This window comes from Chiloscyllium plagiosum, unplaced genomic scaffold, assembly GCF_037043375.1.
Source record: "Chiloscyllium plagiosum isolate Xiang-an unplaced genomic scaffold, Cpla_swu_hap1 HiC_scaffold_25, whole genome shotgun sequence".
Lineage (NCBI taxonomy): Eukaryota > Metazoa > Chordata > Chondrichthyes > Orectolobiformes > Hemiscylliidae > Chiloscyllium > Chiloscyllium plagiosum.
In genome coordinates, this window is record NW_028270163.1 from 14,858,318 (window position 1) to 14,880,250 (window position 21,933).

At 39.7% G+C, this 21,933-nt stretch overlaps 1 protein-coding gene across 1 annotated transcript in view; it reads right to left on the reverse strand.

Annotated features, from left to right (window-relative positions):
- The window catches only part of LOC122562026 (myosin heavy chain, skeletal muscle, adult-like), a 39,655-nt gene that overhangs the window by 13,940 nt on the left and 3,782 nt on the right, over window positions 1-21,933 (reverse strand). The window contains exons 4-25 of the mRNA XM_043714446.2: window positions 21,880-21,907; window positions 20,727-20,841; window positions 20,549-20,641; window positions 20,351-20,414; window positions 20,161-20,259; window positions 19,935-20,038; window positions 19,715-19,853; window positions 15,356-15,474; window positions 15,129-15,278; window positions 14,864-15,034; window positions 13,715-14,021; window positions 10,633-10,700; window positions 7,445-7,532; window positions 7,237-7,354; window positions 6,857-6,980; window positions 6,623-6,759; window positions 6,269-6,524; window positions 5,939-6,181; window positions 2,855-3,031; window positions 2,608-2,753; window positions 2,183-2,273; window positions 1,353-1,742 (exon numbers count right to left, since the gene is read on the reverse strand). Of these exons, the coding sequence (XP_043570381.2) occupies window positions 1,353-1,742; window positions 2,183-2,273; window positions 2,608-2,753; window positions 2,855-3,031; window positions 5,939-6,181; window positions 6,269-6,524; window positions 6,623-6,759; window positions 6,857-6,980; window positions 7,237-7,354; window positions 7,445-7,532; window positions 10,633-10,700; window positions 13,715-14,021; window positions 14,864-15,034; window positions 15,129-15,278; window positions 15,356-15,474; window positions 19,715-19,853; window positions 19,935-20,038; window positions 20,161-20,259; window positions 20,351-20,414; window positions 20,549-20,641; window positions 20,727-20,841; window positions 21,880-21,907 (3,227 nt within the window). The remainder of the gene's footprint in view (window positions 1-1,352; window positions 1,743-2,182; window positions 2,274-2,607; window positions 2,754-2,854; window positions 3,032-5,938; window positions 6,182-6,268; window positions 6,525-6,622; window positions 6,760-6,856; window positions 6,981-7,236; window positions 7,355-7,444; window positions 7,533-10,632; window positions 10,701-13,714; window positions 14,022-14,863; window positions 15,035-15,128; window positions 15,279-15,355; window positions 15,475-19,714; window positions 19,854-19,934; window positions 20,039-20,160; window positions 20,260-20,350; window positions 20,415-20,548; window positions 20,642-20,726; window positions 20,842-21,879; window positions 21,908-21,933) is intronic.

Below are 21,933 nucleotides of genomic sequence, written 5' to 3' on the forward strand. Positions count from 1 at the left end.
TAATATCTAAGCAGCATTGTGAGGTCTCGTTGCGCCCAGGAATAGAGATGGATGGGTCTTGCAAAATCAGTTTGGTCAATGTGCCAGAGCATGGAGCTTTGAGCAAATGTGGTACCAGGACAGGTAAGGGATGCCCTTACACCCACCCCTGACAGTAAGACAGGTAGCTGATTATCTTCAATAAAAGCCTTATTGAATTGAATTAAATTGCAGTGATGCTGCTGGCCAGTTATTGGGCGGGAGGTGGACACCCTGAAGAACACCCTAGAAAACCCTTCAGAGCATTGGAGAGTGGCTGCAGATCTAGTAGAAGTGTATGAGGTCATGAGAAGCTTGGATAGGGTAAATGCACTCAGTCTTTTACCCAGAGTTGGGGACTCGAGAACTAGAGGGCATTGGTTTAAGGTTAGGGGGGAAATAATAAAAGGGAACCTGAGGGGTAATTTTTTACAAAGAGGGTGGTACACATATGGAATGAGCAGCCAGTGGAAGTGATTGAGGCGGTTAAATTAACATCATTTAAATGGCATTTGGACAAATACGTGAATAGAAAAAGTTTAGAAGGATATGAGCCAAGTGCAGGGAAAGGGGTTAGCATTGATGGACATTTTAGTCGGCATGGACCAGTCTGGGCCATAAGGCCTGTCTCCATGCTAGAGAACTCTATGAACAGCAAGCAGGCCTGAAAATCTTTCCTGCTGCCTGAGTGAAAAAGCAGCCAGTAGGTACCAACAAGGTGGGGGCCTGGCTCCAAGAATCAGTCTTTTTTATTGCATTGAAATTGAGTTCATAGTCCATTCCCTGCTCCTTAGCTGCCAACACAGCCTGCTGCTCTTCTCAAATGGAAGTCCTTGCCATAGGCCTGGTGGACTGGAGAGCCAGAAAAGCAGCCAGGGAACCTGACTGCACCAATTAATGGGGACACTTGTGAGAATCTCCATTAGTATCCTGGGCAACGGGGAATTTGGGTGGGGTTGGGGAGCAGGACAGGGTTCAGGTGCCAGAAGCAGTCCAGGCACCTACTTTCACCCTGGAGAGAAAAGCTGCTGCTCTGTGTGGAACTCACCTACTTCAATATATCTTGAAGTCCAGTCGAACATAATGAAAAAAACTGATATTGTTCATTATGTTCCAGTAAATATCCAGTTCTGCTTCATCAGAAGCCAGAGTCAGCTTTTTAAAAAAAAGCTTGAAATGACTAGCTATCTTTGTCTATTTTATAGAATTTTGGCATACTTTGAATTGTGTGACAGTCAAATAGCAAATGCCAAGGCTTTGGAGACATGACTTTGCGTGAATACATCAGATTCCATTTTCTGTAAAAGAAACAATATTCATTCACTTGGACTTACTTTTGACCTAGACACAGATTCTACATTGCTGGCCAGGTCATCAATCTCCATCTTCAGCTCACTCTTTTCCTTCTCCAGCTTCTGTTTCACACGTTGCAGGTTGTCGATTTGTTCCCCAAGTTCAGCCACACTATCAGCCTGCTTCTTGCGAAGAGCAGCAGCTGTGGCTTCATGCTGGAGGGTTGCTTCTTGCAGCTCGCGGCGTAGTTTCTGAAACTCCGCTTCCCGTTTCTTGTTCATTTCGATCTGTGCAGCTGACGCGCCACCCGCCTCTTCCAGTCTGTCACTGATTTCCTCCAGTTCGCGGGCATAGTCAGAACTCTGCTTCTCGATTTTAGCACGAGCTGTACGTTCAGCTTCAATCTCCTCCTCAAGATCTTCAACATGAGCCTAGAAATGTGAACAATGTAACTAGTATTCTGAGGCTTAAGCTAAGAGGAGGCAATGGCCTTGTGGTATTATTACTTAGATGCTTAATCTGGAAACTCAGCTAATGTTCTGGGGATCCGGGTACAAATCCTACCACAGCAGATGGTGATTTGAGTTGAATTAAGAATCTAATTGTATCAATTGTCAGGAAAAACCCATCTGGTTCACTAATATCCTTTAGGGGAAGGAAACTGTCATCCTTACCTGATCTGGTCTACATGTAACTGCAGACTCAGAGCAAAGTGGTTGCCTCTTAACTGCCCTCTGGGCTGTGTTAACTGCCCTCTGGGCAGTTAAGAATGAGCAATAAATGCTGGCCTAGCCAGAAATGGCCACATCCCATGAATCAATAAAAAAATTATCCAGTGAAATGTTATCACTAATTCACACATTCAGTTTACCTGAAGTTCTTTTATTTTCTTTTGCAACTGAATGGTTAGGTTTTGTTCATCTTCGATTTTGCTTTGAAGTTGGTTGATTTCAAATTCTTTCCTGTTCAAGAACATTCAGAATAAGTGGGTGGAGAAACAGGGCATCAATTTTGAAGCTACTCCACTGAAAATCTATCTACATTTATGAAAGGCAACATAAACATATTAATCCTATTGCCAATTTATGTGTGCAACTTCTTGATTGAGGTAATGGACATTCCTTTACAGTGTTATTACGATGACTTGGATGGATAGCTTACAAACTTCTAATTCCTAATCATTCATTTTAAACTGTCATTGGCTGCCAAATTAACGGTCATTTGATTACTGAACAGCTTTGTGGATAGTCTTTACAATCCAGCTATTCCTTGAGGACTCATGCAAATGTTTCTCACTTTTTAAATCGTTCTTCCATTTGCTGTTTGTCGTTTTCCAAATCCATTAGGGAATCCTGAGCAAGTTTCAGATCACTTTCCAGTTTTCTCTTGCTTCTTTCAAGGTCCAAGCGAAGCCTTTTCTCTTGCTCTAGAGACCCTTCAAGCTTTGAAAGAAAATGGGCATCAAAAAGCATCACAAACAGAATATTTGATTTGTGAAAATCAAACAATGGACTGATGTTGTACTTGTTTTGTGAATATTTACATCGTCAATTTGTTGCTCCAGTTTCGCCTTTGTTTTGGTCAAACTGTTGACTTTGTCTTCTTCGGCTTGGAGATCATCTAAGATCTGTTGGTGGGCCTCTTGCAAGGCTTTCTTCTCTTTTGTCAACTTAACAATTGATTCCTCATGGGCTGAAAGTTCTTCTGTTAGGTTCTTAACCTGTGCGCAAAGCAAGAAAAAAAGAATACACAATAGTCTGGAGCATGTACTCTGCCAACTACAAAGTGAGTGTCATGAAGAGATCTGACAGTCTCTCTGGTGAGAATTTCATCTGTCCTTCTACAATGGAACTGCACCTGATTGTAATACAGTATATTCTTTACCAGACATTCGGAGTTTTGAGTCACAGGCATGATATTGCCAGGCTGTCTGTGCAATAACAAGTTTTTTTTAAGATTCCAAGAAGAAAATAAAAGACATTGAAATTCTTGTTTTTTTCACATAAAGCAAGTTAGGGATTAGAACGTTGTCAATGTTTCAGGTTTAAAAGAAATTCCAAAACAAATTTAAGATTGAAAAAAAATGAGTTTAAAGTCATAACAACAGTTCACAATAAATAAAATTATTTCTCAGGGCAAGTTCTGTTGTTTGTCAAATCTTCTTAATCATAGCATTGTTAAAATTCCAGTTACCCATGAGGAGTAGCAGTTCATATGGTTTCTAAAAGGGGAAATTGAAATGGTTAAAATTTTCAATGATTTCTTAGTGGCTGGCTTAATGGCTGGCCACAGGACATACACCTTTCCAATTTCCACACAAGCCAGATCGTAGATTCAAAAATGCACACGCTGAAGAGCCAGCAAATGTACAGTATAGTGCAGGCATATATGTTTACACAGTCATTATCTTCCATTTTGGTAGCTTGATTTGAAATTGAGTCTTAACTTGCTTTGTGGTGACTGATTGAACACTACGCATACCTTAGACTAAATTCTACTTACCACATATCTGTACTAGAAGCTCTCATAGTAAATGTATAAATACCATAAAAGGGTTTTGAAGACAAAAGTTTGTCTCTCCAACATATTTCTCTTTCTAATTGAAAATACTGCCATATATTATTTAGTTAAATTAGACACCCTACAGTATGGAAGTAGGCCCTTCAGCCCAACAAGTCCACACCGACCCTCCAAAAAGCAACCCACCCTGACCTATTCCCCCATCCTAATGCACCTAACATTAAGGGCAACTTAGCATGGCCAATTCACCTGGCCTGTAGACAATCCTTCACCTGGATTGTGGGAGGAAACTAGAGCATCCAGAGGAAACCCACACAGACAGTCACCCAAGGTGGGAATTGAACAGGGTCCCTGGCGCTGTGAAGCAGCAGTACTAACCACTGAGTCACCATTTGCTCCTTTCCTTTTGGTTTACATGTTTTGTAGATGTGAGCAAGTGCCATCTAAATTTATCACCTGTTTTAACTTTCCTTACCTTATACTTTCTCTGCTCAGTTTTGTGCAGAACAGTAGTGAAGCTCTAGCACTCTCATGAGCTGGAAGAATTGCCTGTAGATGGCAGAAGCATCAAGCTGATGATGTTTCATTATATTGTAAGCAATCCAGGCTTAACTGCCACTTTTTAGATCCAGTGGATTATTGTCAAACACTTCCATGTCTTTGGGCCACTCCTCAAGAAAGTACTGTAGGAAATATGCTCTGCAGTCCTAATAGTACAGGCTGTTGAAGTTTACAGTCATAACATTTCATTACGGGTCGCTTGTATTTTCCAAACCCCACAGATTTGAGATCTATAACAGCTATTGGTTTGCTGTTCATCAATACATCAATTGCATCACGCTATCAAGTTTTTGAAGTTCCTGAGACCCAGGGACAGTAAAAGCATCAAAGGGAAATTAGCACTTCCCTCATCTGTAACTGACTAAGAGTGCTCCAGGCATATTCTCCTGCAGTGCTGGTGTAGTGACCCTGCTTTTAGACCAGAAGGTAAAGATTTAAGTTTTGGCTGCCCCACTGGAGTATCATATTATGTTCAACCAAAGAGCTTGGCTAGAAGTAACTAGGGTGGTCTGTTCTCTCAAAATCTAATAACTTATCATCAACAGCAGAGATACTCAGTGGACAGGATTTTTACCTGAAGGAGCTTGAGGGTTTGGATGTGGGGATGGCAGGCGTGACAGAAAGTAGAGAAAACACAGGCATAATTCAGGAGCTGACACCAGCCTGCATGCGCTCAAATGTTGTAATGGGGCTCTTTGAACACAACAGCATTTCATTTGACAGGTTATTCATTAAAGTAGGCTAATTGTTCAAGTTGTGCAAAATTTCAAACTTCAAATTTATATTCTGAAGAAATTTTCATTTAGAAGAAGGAGGGTCACTGGACCCAAAAAGCTGACTTTGCTTTCTATGCAAATTGCTACAAACCTGCTAAATTTCTCCAGGCCGTTACCATTTTCATTTCAGATTTCCAGCATCTGCAGTTCTTTGTTTGGGTGTTTTTTTGTTTTACAGATAGGGTCTGCCTGGATCAGTCAGAAGGTCTTACAATATTCCCTCAATCATTTCAGAACAATCTCTGGAAACTGCTAAATGCAGTATTATTTAACAATACTTTGATTACATACCTTGGTGGTTTTTCCTCAATTCAAACTATTTATCCATGTATCTTCTCCAGTACATTCACTCCTTCATACGTCATGCCGAACAGATCAAATATAGAGCTTCTTCAAATTCTTTCAAATTTAAATATTGCCTTATTTCTAGTTGTTTCACTCACTAATTAATATTTAAAAGGCAGCATTCATTTAAGAGTTTACTGGCTCTCTAACACCACTAAAGGTTTCAAAATGAACAGGTTCTAAAAACCTAATTCTTCAAAATGCCAAGTGTATGTAAGCAATATTTCCAAAGAAGTAGGATTCAGGACAGGAATTAAGTACTTTCCACAGAACGTTGCTATGCACTGAAAAAAAGACTTGTGTGAACAGGGTACATAGTAAAACAATTTCAACATTTAGTGTAAACACAGTTTTTTTTGTATTTAAAGGATTGACAATAAAATAAGCTAAAGCATAATATTAGAAAGGAAGATGATGATGCATACTTTGTTTTCGGTGGCATGTAAATCCTTTTCTACTTTAGCTAATGAGAGCTGCAAGTCGTCAATTTCTATTTTTAGCTGTGCGGACTCATCTTCAAGCTTCCTTTTCTTGGCTGTAATCTCAGCATTTATCTCCTCTTCGTCCTCGAGCCTCTCGTTTGCCTCTTTGACCTTAGCTTCAAGTTGAATTTTGTTTTTGATCAGCTGGTCACATCTTTCTTCAGCGTCTGCTAAACTTTCAATTTCCTGAAAAGTAAGCAAAAAATGTAGCTTCAGTTCTATTTAATTTTTTAAAAAGCAATGTAGTGTTTTGTGAAGTAATAGTTTACATACCGCTTGTACTTGCGTTTGTAGGTCATTCTTTTGCTGCAGAAGGCTAACCATGTTCTCTTCTAACTCTTTTCTTCTTGCTTCAGATTTGGAAAAAGCTTCATTAAGCTTCTTGATCTCCTCCTTCATGTTTTGCATGTCCTTTTCAGCTTGTGCACTCTTCAGAAGAGGCTTGATCTTGAAAAACATTTTCATCCACGGCCAGTGTTTGACATTCATGAATGAACGGATGTTATACTGGATAGTGTAGATAGCTTCCCTATGCAAAACAATGAATTCATTCATAAGGAATGTGTTTCTTTTCTGTTTAACTAGAGTTCATTAATGAAATTAAGGCTGAGAATATGTCTCTTGTACCTTCTTTGGTTCATCCTCTGAAATTCTACACGCATTAAGAAGCCACGACATACAGCTTGGGTGCGGGTGATAAGTATGGCCAACCTTTCATCTCTCATCTCTTCCAAATTACCCAGGACACCAGCTTTGAAGAACACCTGCAAGTGAGAAAATAACTTTAGGAGTTAATCTTTTGAATTAGTAAATGGCTTTTTACAAAGTTTAATTATAAACTAGTGTTAATTATCACTTTACCTTCGTGTGCCCAAATGTGTATTGGCTTTGATCTATATTAATGGAGGCTAGGAGTTTCTCAGAAGCCTTCTTGCTATCAATAAAGTGACCCTCTGGTATAGCACTTGGATTGAGTACTCTGTACCTGTTCATTTCAAAATATGTATAGTCTTATTCTCATATTTATGCTATTACAATTGTAGCATGCATTACATTTACTTTTTGCCAGAAAGATCAAGAATGAAGAGCATTATACTTTGCAAATTAAGTTAGTGGTAAATTGTGAGAAACTGCTTTAGGAGTCCAGTAAATTGGGCATATCATTTTTTTTAAACATAGCATTTTTATTATGCATAATATTTTGTGGTGCTAATGAAATGTCCCAAATTCCAACCATTTACCTTTGTTTGAAATCTGCATAGAGTATTCTGCTTGGGTACCCCTTTCTACAGATTCTGATACCCTCGAGCACTCCGTTGCACCTCAGCTGGTGTATGACCAGTGGATTGTCAATTTCACCTGTGCAATAGAAAGAATACTGTTATACTTTTGAAATATATTTTTCCACAAAAGTGATAAGGCAGAATAAAACTGAATGCTGGGACATACCTGGAGTTTTTGTTTCATTTGGAAAAATGCAACGCACAAAATGGGGATGTGTACTTCTCAAGGTAGACATCAGTTTGTTCAGATTCTCCTGTATCAAACAAAGAATATAATATCCAACAGCAATTGACTTCTTGTCTGAGAATCACATGACTGTAAGCAATAAATTATTGTTGATGTTTTATTACCTTGCTACATTTATGCATATATTTAGATGAATGGCCAGGAGACAGAAAGAGAGCTATTTTTAAAAATACATTGCCTTGTCTAAATTTTTTGTAAACCTGACCCTTGTAAGATTTTAAAATTTCTGCCTTGAACATGTAGAATGAATAAGTTCCTTCCAGAAATGTCCAACAATTACCAGGGAAAAATCAACTCTTTACCTCCTGAAATGTGACATTTCCTGCATTGTATGAACATTACAGTTACAGTGTCATAGAGAAGTTCAGCATGGGAACAGACCCTTCAGTCCAACTTGTCCATGCCAACCAGATATCCTAACCTAATCTAGTCCCATTTGTCAGCACTTGGTCTATATCCCTCTAAATCCCTCCTATTCATGTACCCACCTAGATTCCTTTTAAATGCATAAGTGTACCAGCATCCACCACTTCCTCTGGCAGCTCATTACATACACTCACCCTCTGCGTGAAAAAGTTGCCCCTTAGGTCCCTTTTATATCTTTTCCCTCTCACCCTAAACCTATGCCCTCTAGTTCTGGACTCCCCCACCCCCAAAAAAAAGACCTTGTCTATTTATCCTATGCATGCCCCTCATGATTTTATAAACCTGTATAAGATAACCCCTCAGCCTCCAACACTCCAACAGCCCCAGCCTAATCACAACACTACCAGTATTTTGTCCCAAATTAAACCATTTAAACTATCCTTTCCAACCACAAGCATAAATAAGTAATTACATTGCTAGTTATTTTTCCACAGTTCATGTGGATGGGATAAAGAGACAAGATCTTTTCCCTGGATTGAGGGAGTCCAGAACTAGAGTTTAAGGTGAGAAGAGAAAGATATAAAAGAGACCTTAAGGGGCAGAGGAAGTGATGGAGGCTGGTACAATTGCAACATTTAAAAGGCATCTGGATGGGTATATGAATAGGAAGGGTTTAGAGGGATATTGGCCAAGTGCTGGCAAGTGGGCGAGATTGGGTTGGGATATCTGATCGGCATGGAAGAGTTGGACCAAAGGGTCTGTTTCCGTGCTGTACATCTCTATGACTCTATGTGGTATAGATTGAAATTCTTCATCTAGTTTGACCAAGAATGTTTATGGTAAAGCAAAATTTTATGGCCTTTTAATTACTGCTTTGTTATGTACCAACCTCTCTAAAATCAAACAGCTCATGTTATGAACTGACTACCTCATTAAGCTTAAAAGCTTAAGAGCTGGTTTTGCACATGCAAAATAAATTGCTATCCACTATTATCATTTTTCTAATAAGCTGAATGTTATAGAACCGAGAAAATTAGACAGTGCAGGTAGGTATTCAATATCTTAAACAAAAGTTTGTAAATCTATTGGTTTCATTGATGCTTGAACACAAATTGACAAAACAAGTTAACGTTACTCTCCATAGGCTTGAAATCACAGCAGGTTGGATCATCCAGAACAAGGCTAGATACAACAGGAGTGTCACCAGATCAAATCCTGGTAAAACTAACTTTTTTCCGCATTTGCAAGGACTGGTATAGAATAACAGAAAACAATTGTAACTCCTTCGTGTAACAGTGGAGAATGCTCCTGAAGAGTTAGACCAAAAACATGAAAGATTTAGAACTTGATGCAAATGCTCAGCAGCTTTGGCAAATGCCAGATTCTTACCCTCTTGTGGGTCCTTTCTGGGTTAGTATGTTCATTTGGCAGATGCGTGGGAATGGGCCGTACGTATGTGCAGGTAAGAAATGAAGGAAGAAGCCCCGCTGTCAGTTTTTACTGATGTGCATAACTCTGCAGCGTCTGGGAAAGAATCTGCCTTCCTTTACCGTGTACTGTATCCTTTCGAGATCGGAGAGTGTTTGATGGGGGTGCTATACAGCAAGCTTTACTCTGTATCTAACTCCTGTCCCGGGAGTGTTTGATGGGGAAACAGTGCAGTGGGAGCTTCACTCTGTATCTAACCCCATCTGAAGGACGGAATGGCCACTTCTATCATGTGGCACATGGTGCAGAGGTGCTTCCAGAAGAATAAATCACTGAACCAAACAAAGTATTGCGAAAACTACTTTTTTTACACACACGCACACACACACGGAGTAGACAACTTGCTGTACAGTCTGTGTTCAGAAAGATTTTTCCCGCCTAGATCGACACAATGACTTTCAGGATCAGCCAAAAGCTATTTCAACCCAAAGGCCTAATAGACAAGACATCTACCTCATTCAGTTCTGAAGCTCATAACTTGTTGTAACTGACTCCACAATTATCTATGACAAGAATACAATTATTTTGAAGAGGAAACATCAGATCTACCTCATTAAGTGAATATCTCAACCTCAAGCCTCAGTTACATATCTGAACCAGCTTTAGTTTCACAGTTTTGATTTTTATTTGTCAGTCTAGTTGTAACACCCAAAGAATAGGCAGCACCAGAGTGGTGTTCCCAATATAACTCAAAATTCTGATTCTTGACAATAAGCTTGTGCTTTTGCTATGTAGTGAACCAGCTGCAACTTTACAATTACCACACCATCACCAACAATTTAACTGTATCTGAACTCCTGAGAGGCACATGTACACAACCCATTGAAAGAATATCAACATGGGCACTGACTTACTGATCTCTCTAATGCATGTGAAATTACTCTGATGCCTTGAATTTTTGTGGCTTCTCTCCTTTCATTACTTTGTGTTTCTTGGAGGTATATGTGCATGAATATGTGTCACAAGGAGCCATCACCTGATTTTTGAGTGCAGTAATAAACCCTATGTCGTTTTTACTCTAAAGAATTTGCTAATTTTAAATTGGACTTCACAAAGACAGTTTGGACAGACATACTGTTGCATATTCTTAAAAAGGTATATAAAAAATAAGAAATAAAAATTTAAAACCAGCTCTAATTTGGACAGGAGAGGAGAACAGTAAGATTTATTCCCCTCTCCCTCATTTCCATGATATTAACAAGACTGAAGTTAATAGTACAATTAAAAAAAAGCTTTTACAAGAAGCAACTTACCCTGAAAAGTGCAGACACTGTTTGGAACGAAGAACCTTTCCTCTTGGATCCTTTCTTTCCTGTACCCTCTGCAAAGCATAGATATTATCTTCATCAAGTCATAGTAGGCAGTTTTACAATAAGTTACACTAACTAAATCATACAGATTTTAGAATTTCTAACTTTGAATAGTTTTGTTAAATAAATCAATTAATTTTTAAACCACATTTATTGCCAATTTCCAGTAATTCTCAGAAGATAGACAGATAGGCACTTTCTTGAGTTGCTGTAAAACTCACTCTATTTGTATTCCATTTGGCAGTACAGGCTCAATGTTCTGAATGCCCTCTTCTATGCTGTATGACTCTATGATTCTATTTTTCATAATAAGACTGATGGAACACCGCCAAATATGGACATTAGTGAGCACTCATTAATTTTAGTAATATTGTCATGCTAGCCACAAATTACCAGGTCTCTAAACTATAAGGTGGTGAGAGAGGATGGGTAGGGGAGTCATGGTGATGTTAAAATCACAACTTCCTGGTTACCCACTGTGGTGTAAAATTCCAAGCAGTGGAATGTGGTGAAACGGTTAAAAATTATGTCCCAATACATGTGTGAATCTAACCGGAATGGAGGTGTTGCTTAGTCCCGTGTGAATCTTCTTATCTGTATGTAACCAGAATGGAATGTGTTTTTTAGCCTTGCTCTGCTGTTCACATGAATGTTTATATCTGGAAAAGAGTATATCAGCTGGAAAAGTCTCCAGTTCGGTGAGTCTGCTCCGGGGTTACGTTTACCCGCTGAGCGTGGGTTGTTGGCAACTGCTCTACGAGAACTGACGGCTCCCAGTTTTGGTAACATGTAGAGTGAGTATAAGCCAGACCCGTTCTGGCGACGCTGCGGGGAATAAAATGCCCATATTCTAGCAGACTCGCCTCTTGGTCGTTTGTTCTGTGTCAGACTACTCTCCTACGAACCTGACCTTGAGAATTTTTTAAAACATTTGGCGTAGTCGAGCAGGGTCAATCGCAATTGAGGAGAGATTTTGATACAGAACAATGTTTTGGAAAAAGACTAAGAAACCAGAAGAACAAACTGTGGAGGTCCCGACCGTCCCGGGATGGCATGGATGTGGGCATGTACGTGGCAGTTTGTTTGAGAAAGGATCCCAGTCCTGCCGAAGAACCCCTTGCCTGGGGTACAGCAGAGGATGTGGGCATGTCGAAAAAGCTGAAGCGGAGTTAACAGAATTGAATGGGATTGAACTGAACTGAACTGAGTGGAACTGAAGTGAATCAAATTGAACGGAACAAAATGGAACTGAGCTAAATTGAATTGAAATGGACGGAACTGAATTGAACACAATTGAATTGAACTGAACAGACCTGAACTGAGCTGAATTGAATTACACTGAATTGACTGAACTGAAATTAACTGAAACGAATTGAACTGAATTAAGCATAATGTAACACATGTATTGGGCCAAGCAGTGGAATGTGGTGTAAAATTATGTCCCAATACATGTGTGAATCATAATGTAACACATGTATTGGGCCAAGCAGTGGAATGTGGTGTAAAATTCCAAGCAGTGGAATGTGGTGAAACGGTTAAAAATTATGTCCCAATACATGTGTGAATCTAACCGGAATGGAGGTGTTGCTTAGTCCCGTGTGAATCTTCTTATCTGTATGTAACCAGAATGGAATGTGTTTTTTAGCCTTGCTCTGCTGTTCACATGAATGTTTATATCTGGAAAAGAGTATATCAGCTGGAAAAGTCTCCAGTTCGGTGAGTCTGCTCCGGGGTTACGTTTAACCGCCGAGCGTGGGTTGTTGGCAACCGCTCTACGAGAACTGACGGCTCCCAGTTTTGGTAACATGTAGAGTGAGTATAAGCCAGACCCGTTCTGGCGACGCTGCGGGGAATAAAATGCCCATATTCTAGCAGACTCGCCTCTTGGTCGTTTGTTCTGTGTCAGACTACTCTCCTACGAACCTGACCTTGAGAATTTTTTAAAACACCCACTCTGACCATGATTACTGAACTGCTATGGGCACTGCGTCTGTGTGGGTTTCCTCTGGGTGCTCCGGTTTCCCCCAGCAGTTCAACGATGTGCAGGTTAGATGGATTGGCCATGCTAAATTGCCCGTAATGTCCGGGAAGATGGAGTTTTGGTGGAATAACGATGGGAAATGCAGGGTTACAGGGATAGGGTAGAAGGTGAGTCTGGGTGGGATGCTCTTCAGAGAGTCGGTGTGGACTTGCTGGGCAAAATGGCCTGTTTTCATACTAGGAATTCTATGAATATGAAGAAGAACACAAAAATGTTTGAAATAGGAGCAGGAGTAGACCATCTGGCCCATCGAGCCTGCTCCACTGTTCAATAAGATCATGGCTGATCTTTTTGTGGACTCAGTCCCACTTTCCCGCCCACTCACCAAAGCTCTTTATTCTTTTACTGTTCCAAAATGTCTCTTTGCCTTGAAAACGTTCTACGAAGTAGCCTCAACTGCTTCACTGGGCAGGGACTTCCACAGATTCACAACCCTTTAGGTGAAGAAGCTCTTCCTCAACTCAGTCCTAAATCTGCTCCCCTTTATTTTGAGGGTATGCCCGCTAGTTCTAGTTTTACCTGCCAGTGGAAACAACCTCCCTGCTTCTATCTTATCGATTCCCTTCATAATTTTATATGTTTCTATAATATCCTCCTTCATTCTTCTAAGTTCCAAAGAGTATAGTCCCAGTCTGCTCAATCTCTTCTCATAAGCCATCTCTCTACTCTGGAATCAATCCTCTGTACCCCCTCCAGTGCCAGTACATCACCATCAATGATGTTATGATTGATACCTGGATTTATAAGTAATATTCGAAATACTTTCAAATTCTTTGGTGGATTGCAGCTTTTCATGTCATGTTATAATTTAAATATTGCTATGTACTTTAAAAAGCAACATTGATGGTCAATATCACATTTGTTGAAACATTGTTAACCTTCTGAAAAATTGTATTGGTTGGTATTTGTGCCCTGTAAGACATAATACTTTAAAATAGTAAAAATAATGTGAAATTGTATAAATAATGTAAAATATAATATTACCTGCAGCTAATCCATAAGAACTATACAGGTGTACTAGAACCTTCAATGAAGATTTCTGGTATAATCCAATTACAGTTTCATTCAGAGGGTCCTTATTCTTGTCCAGCCATGCATTAATATTGTAGTCAACAATGCCAGCATAATGGATCAAGGAGAAGTGAGCTTCAGTCTTTCCTTTAATATGCCTAGGTTTCTGGAAATTTACTGATTTTCCCAAATGCTGGTCGTACAATTTGTTCTTGAAGGTCATATCTGTGGCTTTGGGGAACATGCATTCCTCCTCAAGGATTGAGAAGATGCCCAAGGGCTTTGAATGTACAGGAATAAACAAAATACATTAATTAATTACATTGAATAGACAAGGAGAGAGACAGAGTTTTCAGCTTATAATCAATATACATGACCTTCAGACAAGGCTATGGGCCTTTTGGAACTTATTCAGGCATTCAAAAGAACTTTGAATGACTGCTTGGATCGTAATTTTGTTCAGGCATATGAGGAAAAGGCTGGGGGTTGGCACTAGGCAACAGAACTGGTACAGACATGATGGGCCAAATGGCATCATTCAAGATTATCTCCATCCATAAAGAATGAGGGAGAGGTGCAGTGTAGCAGTAATGTTACATGAATTACTAATCCAGAGACCTAGGCTAATGTTCTGGCTACATGGGTTCAAATCCCACCATAGCTGCAACTGGAATTTAAATTCAAATAATGAATTTGAAACTTTAAGATAATCTCAGCAATTAAGCTGTTGTCATCATTGTAAAACCCAATTGGTTCAGTAATGTCCTTTAGGGAAAGAAATCTGTCATCATTAGCTGGTTCCAGAACTCCCAAACCACAGCAATGCAATTGGCTCTTAACTGCTCCCTGAAATGGCCAAACAAGCCATTCAGTTCAAGGGCAATTAAGGATGTGAAATAAATGCTGGTCTTACCAGCAATGTCCACATCACATGAGAGGACGAAGAAAGATTGTTGTACAGGAAGTAATCAGAGTAAAACTCTGCATGAAAGCAAATATGAAAGGATGATCACTTGGTGAAGCACCAGTTGTCACCCATGAAACCAAGACAATAAGGAGAGGTGCGTTTGACCAAGATAAAGGTGCTTAGTGAGAAAATAAAACTGCAAAATTTCTCCTCACTTTTTCAATTAGCTCAATGCAAGCCGCCAGATCCATGCCAAAATCAATGAATTTCCATTCAATTCCTTCCTTCGTATATTCCTCTTGTTCTAAAACAAACATGTGGTGATTAAAGAACTGTTGCAGTCTTTCATTCGTGAAGTTGATGCAAAGCTGTTCCAGGCTGTTGAACTGTGGAATAGCACAACATGGCAGGATGAGGATGACTGTTTTCATATCGTTCTAACAAATGTCGCTGTTGCCAGATTGTTATTAAGAATCTCACCTCAAAAATTTCAAAGCCCGCGATATCTAAAACACCAATGAAATGTTGTCTGGCTAGCTTTGTATCCAATTGGTGATTAATTCGTTGCACCATCCATAGGAATAACCTCTCATATACTGACTTTGTCAGAGCACCCACTGCAGAGTATACCTGGAAAATATGAAAATTAATGTTTCATTTTCTATCACTTTTAATCCTGAGAACACTCTCCTGGCCCAGCACATTACCTGTTGTACAGTCTGGCCTTTGGTAACAAACTCATTGCCAACCTTCACTCTTGGCATGCACAATGCTTTGAGCAAATCTGCTGAGTTTAGGCCCAGGAGGTAAGCAACTTTGTCAGCAACTGCAAAAAGAACCAAAAAAATTGGCTATTAAAGGCAAGCTTCTGGTTGTTCCGGAATTGTAATCCATAAGACCATAAGACATAGGAATGGAAGTAAGGCCATTCGGCCCATCGAGTCCACTCCGCCATTCAATCATGGCTGATGAGCATTTCAACTCCACTTACCCGCATTATCCCCACAGCCCTTAATTCCTTGTGACATCAAGAATTTATCAATCAATTTATTAATCATTTGTGACTAAAAAATTTACTACTACTTTTGTTTGTACATTTAAATGTGCCTATGACAGCCATGATTCCACTGGGGTCAACCTTAGCCCTCACCTCTTGAATGATAAGAATATGGTTCTGCTCCACTCCAGCAAAATTCTGGATTGACACTCAGTGCAGTACTGAGAGAGTGTTGCACTGTCAAAGATGTTATTTTTAATAACGCATTAAAGAAGCACTGCTAGTCCACTCAAGTAGATATTAAAAATTCAACACCACCTTTTGAAGGAGAGTGAGAGAGAGAGCTCACCAGTGCCCCAGTCGAAGTTTATCCCATAAGTAACACTACCATAATAGGTGACGTGATTATTATTCCCATAGTTATTTGTAAGAATTTGCTAAGTGTTCTTCATTGACTTTAGACTGTGAAAAGTGTAATATAAACACAAGTCTTCCCTCTTCTCAAACATTTTAGACCACTGCTACACCACTGTGAAAGATACCTACCACTCCATTCCCCACCCTCATTTCAGGAACACCGACCACAATGCCGTGTTTCTTGTCCCGGCTTACAGACAAAAGCTTAAGCAGGAGATCCTGCTCGTGGATACAGTTCCAGTACTGGTCAGAGGAGGCAGAGGATCAACTCCGTCTGAAGTTGATTGGCTGAATCAGCTGATTGGGCCGTGTTCAAACAGTCCGCAGGTACCTTGGATGAGTACGCCACCACTGTCACAGACTTTATCAGCAAGTGTGTGGACGACTGCATACTGAGGAAGTCAATCCGGGTGTTCCCCAACGGGAAACCCAGGATGAATCACGACATACAGAACCTGCTAAAAACCAGGTGTGAGACCTTCAGATCAGGAGACCCACTCAAATATAAGGATTCCAAGTATGACCTTCGCAGAGCTATTAAGACAGCCAAGGACCAATACTGATCCAAACTAGAGACCCAGACAGACACCCGGCAGCTATGGCAAGGACTGAATGACTTCACAGGAGATGAGAGAGTGCAAGATAGCAGATGATGACATATTCCTCTCAGATCGTCTCAACACCTTCTATGCTCGCTTTGAGCAGAATTTCGGTGGAGAGGTAGCACTATTCCAACAAGTCCTGATGAACCTATCCCAACAGTCACTGCATCAGAGGTCAAATCAGTTTTCTTTTGTGTGAATCCAAAGAAAGCGATGGGACCAGACAGAGTAACAGACCGTGCACTCAGAGCATGTGCAGATCAACTAGCAGAGATCTTCTTGGACATCTTCAAACTCTCCCTGCAGCAGGCCATCCTTCCTGCCTGTTCAAGAGGGCCAACATTATCCCTGTGCCTAAGGCGGCTCATGCAGCATATCTCAGTGACTACCAGCCAGTGGCCCTAACGTCAGTGGTCATGAAGTGCTTTGAAAGGCTGGTCATGGCATTAATCAACTCCAGCCTCCCCACTACTCTTGACCCACTCCAATTTATCTATTGGACCAACAGATGCACGTCAGGTGCCGTATCACTTGCCCTTCACTCCTCCTTAGGACATCTTGACACCAAGATGTAAAAACCCTACTCATTGACTACAGTTCAGCCTTCAACACTATTATCCCCTCGAGACTGATTATTAAACTTAGTGATCTCGGACTAAGCCCAACTCTCTGCAACTGGATCCTCAGTTTCCTGACCCACAGGCCACAATCAGTGAAGATTGGGGACAATATTTTATCTTCACTGACACTCAACACTGGAGCCCCCCAGAGGTGCGTACTCAGCCCCCTACTGTAATCACTGTGTACACATGACTGCATCGCCAAATACCAGACTAATGTCATTTACAAGTTCGCCAATGACACCACCATAGTCAGTTAAATCTCAGATGGCGATGAAACAGATTACAGATGGGAGGTGGAAGACCTGAAAAAATGGTGCATTGAGAACAACCGAGCTCTCAATGCCAGTAAAACCAAGGAACTCTTTATTGACTTTTGACGGGATGTTACTTATGCCCCCCCTACACATTAACAGCACAGAGGTGGAATGAGTGGAGAGTACCAAGCTCCTGGGAGTGGTCATCCACAACAAGCTTCCTTGGATTCTTCATGTGAATGCACCAGTTATAAATGCCCAACAAACAACATCTCTTCTTCCTCACGCAGCTGAGGAAATTTGGCATGATGGCAAATACCCTTGCCAACTTTTATAGGTGCGCCATCAAGAGTATGCTATCTGGATGTATCACTATCTAGTATGGCAAATGTACCATTCAAGATCAGAGACAGTTACAGAGAGTGGTGAACTTGGCCCGGACAATCACAAAGGCCAACCTCCCATCTATAGAATCCATCTACCAGGCCCGCTGTCAAGGAAAGGCCACCAGCATTTGCAAAGATCCAACCCACCCTGGCAATATTTTTCTCCAATCTCTACCATCAGGAAGAAGGTACAGAAGCCTGAACACACGCAGCTGCCAGTTTCGAAACAGTTTCAAACCTAGTGTTGTTAGAATACTGAATGGACTCACAAACTCTTAACATTCATCTGTACCTGTGTTTTTGTTTTTGCTGCTGTTTACCAATTATTTACTTATCTGTGCTACTTAACTCTGTGATCTGCCGGTATTGCTCGCAAGACAAAGCTTTTTACTGTGCCTCAGTACATGTGACAATAAATTCAATTCAATTCAATTTTCTATTGATCTTGTCAGATTTATCTATTTGGTCTTGAATAATGTCCAGTAGGGAGCTCAATCACACAGTAGTAAAGCCATTCTTTTTTGCTTCTGGATTCAATGAGGTTCACTGTCTAGATTTTGTTACTCTATCTTACAAATTGATATTAACAAGCTATTTACAATGATTCAGAGCTGGATGTGGTGAAGAAATCATTCCCATATGGTTTGCAATCAGCATATTGTGCATAAATATACAAGATTTTGCTCACTTAAATAAGAAAAACAAGTTTAATTTTTAATAGTAATGATGAGATGATTGGATAGCTTGGAGGAAAACAAGCTATAAATAAACATTGATAAAATCCTGTTGATATGATACTGTAGCTCTATGTAAGAAACGCTGTCCAAGGATATTCCTACAGATTGCTCCTTGGCTATCATAAAGTGCAATATGGCATCACTTCATTGAATTCAATTTCAAATTATACAAAGGTTTTTGCATATTCATTGCATCTAAAAAAAACTGCAATATGACTTGGTATAGGTATTAATATCACAAAATATGTAATTGCTCAACAGGTAACAACCTTGGACAGTCTTACATTTTCTTTTCTTTTTCATTCATGGGGTTTAGGAGTAGCTCACAAAGCCAGCATTTGTTACCCATCACTAATTGCCATTTCACTGTGTGGCTTGCTGGATAATTTCAGAGTAGTTACAAGTCAACTACATTGTTGCAGGTCTGGAGTCACATATAGAACAGACCAGGTAATGACTGTAAATTCCTTCCTTAAGGGCCAGTGATGAGAGGAGGTTTTGTGATACTCAATGATCGCTTCGTGGTCACCATTACTGAGACTAGATTTATGTAATTCCAGACTTATTAATTGAATTTAAATCCCACTAACTTCTGTCCCTGGATTGTTAGCCTGGACTTCTAGGTTATTATTGTTGTGATATTACTGCAATTCCATCATCTTATATAAGACTTGCCACAATGACCTGTCTGTCTTTTCTCCTGCCCCCATTTGCATGGGTTGGACACAGACTTTCATTGAATTTTCTTATGGGAAAGATACTGCAGTGGTTTACCATTCTGCAGGATGGCTCACCAGGAGACTCTTCCATCCTTACCAAGTACCACCAGGTATATCAGAAGGATTTACAAGCTGACAATCAGCCAGTTTGACTATGTTACAAACACACATTTGAAAGCCAACAAGTCCTGCCACACGACTTCTTGCTCTGTCAAGTAGAAACCAGCAATCACTTCAACCACTACTCATGCTTATTTATGCAATTAATTTTAATGAGTTTAGAAATAAGGCATTTTTCACAAAGTATAGCAACGAATTTAAATTAATCTACCTTCTGTGCTATCAGGCTCGGCTTGTTCTTCCCTTTGTTTCTGCTTGAACTTCATATTACCGTGGTGCATTGTGGCACCAGTTATTTTGTAGATGCTGTTTTTCTCATCAGTGGTGAAACCCAAGATATCGATAGCTTGCTACAAATTCAAGGAGATAAAATGATAATTAGCTTATTAAATACAAATCATATTGTGGCAATTGATATATGCAATACTTACATCAGTAGCTAATAACTCTTCTTTGTCATCAATACTCGGAACTGTGACATCACCTTGACTGATGTAAGGATAATCAAAGGGATTTGTGCTAATCAGAAGCATTTCTAAAGCAAAGTAGATTATTAAGGATGTTTTAAAATGTTGCAGCATATTGACAGTAAATAGCGATGAGCAGAAAGTCATATAGGGTTTTCAAAAAAGTATAACTGATTAATAGGTTCTTTACCAATAATTTCTGGTTTTTTGTTGGATGTAATCTGGTAAAAAATGTGATAGCTCCGTTCGCTTTGTTGCTGGAATGTCACTCTGGATTTTTCCAACAAATCTGGATGGAAATTCAGGTGAGTTACATTTCTCTTGTAAGTCTACGAATATTATTCATTTAACTTAAAACTGAATAGATTAGAAATACTTACATGTTTCAATGTCTGCTGAAGCCAGTCTTGCCGAGGGTCCAAAATGGATTCTGATAAATTTTCCCTTCAGAATTAAAAAAAAAGTAACCTCAGAGACTGCAATACTTTTATTGCTGCATGCATAAATGATTAAATTCCACCAACCATTTTCTTTGCAGTGTTATTTAATTCCAAATATATATTTGCATTTCAACTTACAAAACGAGATGAGTTGTCATTTCGTATTGTCTTGGCATTACCAAAGGCTTCCAGCAATGGGTTAGCCTGGATGATTTGATCCTCCAGGGTTCCCTAAAGGGTACAATTTGTTTATGGTTAACAGCTGACTAAACTGCATCAAAATGCAAATGCACCGAAATATATCCTTAATACATACTTTTGATTTAGCTGTTTCGACTTTCTTCTTGCCAACGTCACCAATAGCTGCAATTGTTGCAAAGTACTGGATGACATATTTTGTGTTAACAGTCTTCCCAGCACCGGATTCTCCACTGAAAAGCATTAAAAAATGTTCAAACAGTTTCTGCCATTTTTTATTGGAAACCACGCTACTTTTACATGAATAAATTCAAGTTCTAGATGTAGGTTTGCTCGCTGAGCTGTAAGGTTCATTTCCAGATGTTTCGTCACCCTACTATGTAACATCTTCAGTGGGCCTCAGGCAAAGCACTGTACACGATTCCTGCTTTCTATTTATATGTTTGGGTTTCTTTGGGTTGGTGTTGTAATTTCCTGTGGTAATGTCATTTCCAGTTCTTTTTCTCAGGGGGTGGTAGATGGGTCTAACTCAATGTGTCTGTTGATAGAGTTCCGGTTGGAATACCATGCTTCTAGGAATACTCCTGCATGTCTCTGCTTGACTTGTCCTAATATGATGTGTTGTCTCAGTTGAAGTGGTGTCCTTCCTTATCTGTATGTACCTGAGCTATAAATCTTCTTAAAACTCACTATAAATTCAAGTGTTATAGTGCCTTTAACAAATTAAAATGCAAACAAAGTTTTTTCCCAGACAACATGATCAAATAAAAGTTGACATATCGTTGAAAAGGTGAATAAAATCTTAGTCAAAGAAATGGGTTTTAAAGACCAGCTTAAAAGGGGAGGAAATGAATGAAAATATCTAGGAGGGAGTTCCAGAGATTAGGGCTTAGGCAACTGAAAACAGGTTGCAAAGGGGACCTCAGAGCAGATAAAGAAGTTGGACGAGGATAAAGAGATGAAGAGAGACAAAATGAATGTCAGATTAGAAAGTTTGGATGGGAAAGTTAAATTTGGTGCATTGTCAGACCAATGGAAACCAACGGAGGTCAGCTGAAAAACAGTGGATAGGACCTGGTGCACATGAGGATGCGAGCTTGAATAGGTTCTAGTTACAATAGGACATTATGAACAAGGTATGATAGAAAGTGCTACAACAAGTAAGTATGACATGGAGAGCGTTTACATGAGAATATAAATGTATTACAGGTTATATACCTACACATAGAAAGGGAAAGGAATTTGTAGCCTTGTGTATAACAATAACTTACGTGATTAGGATAGATTGGTTTTCACGGTCTGTAAGATAAAATACCAAGAAAGAG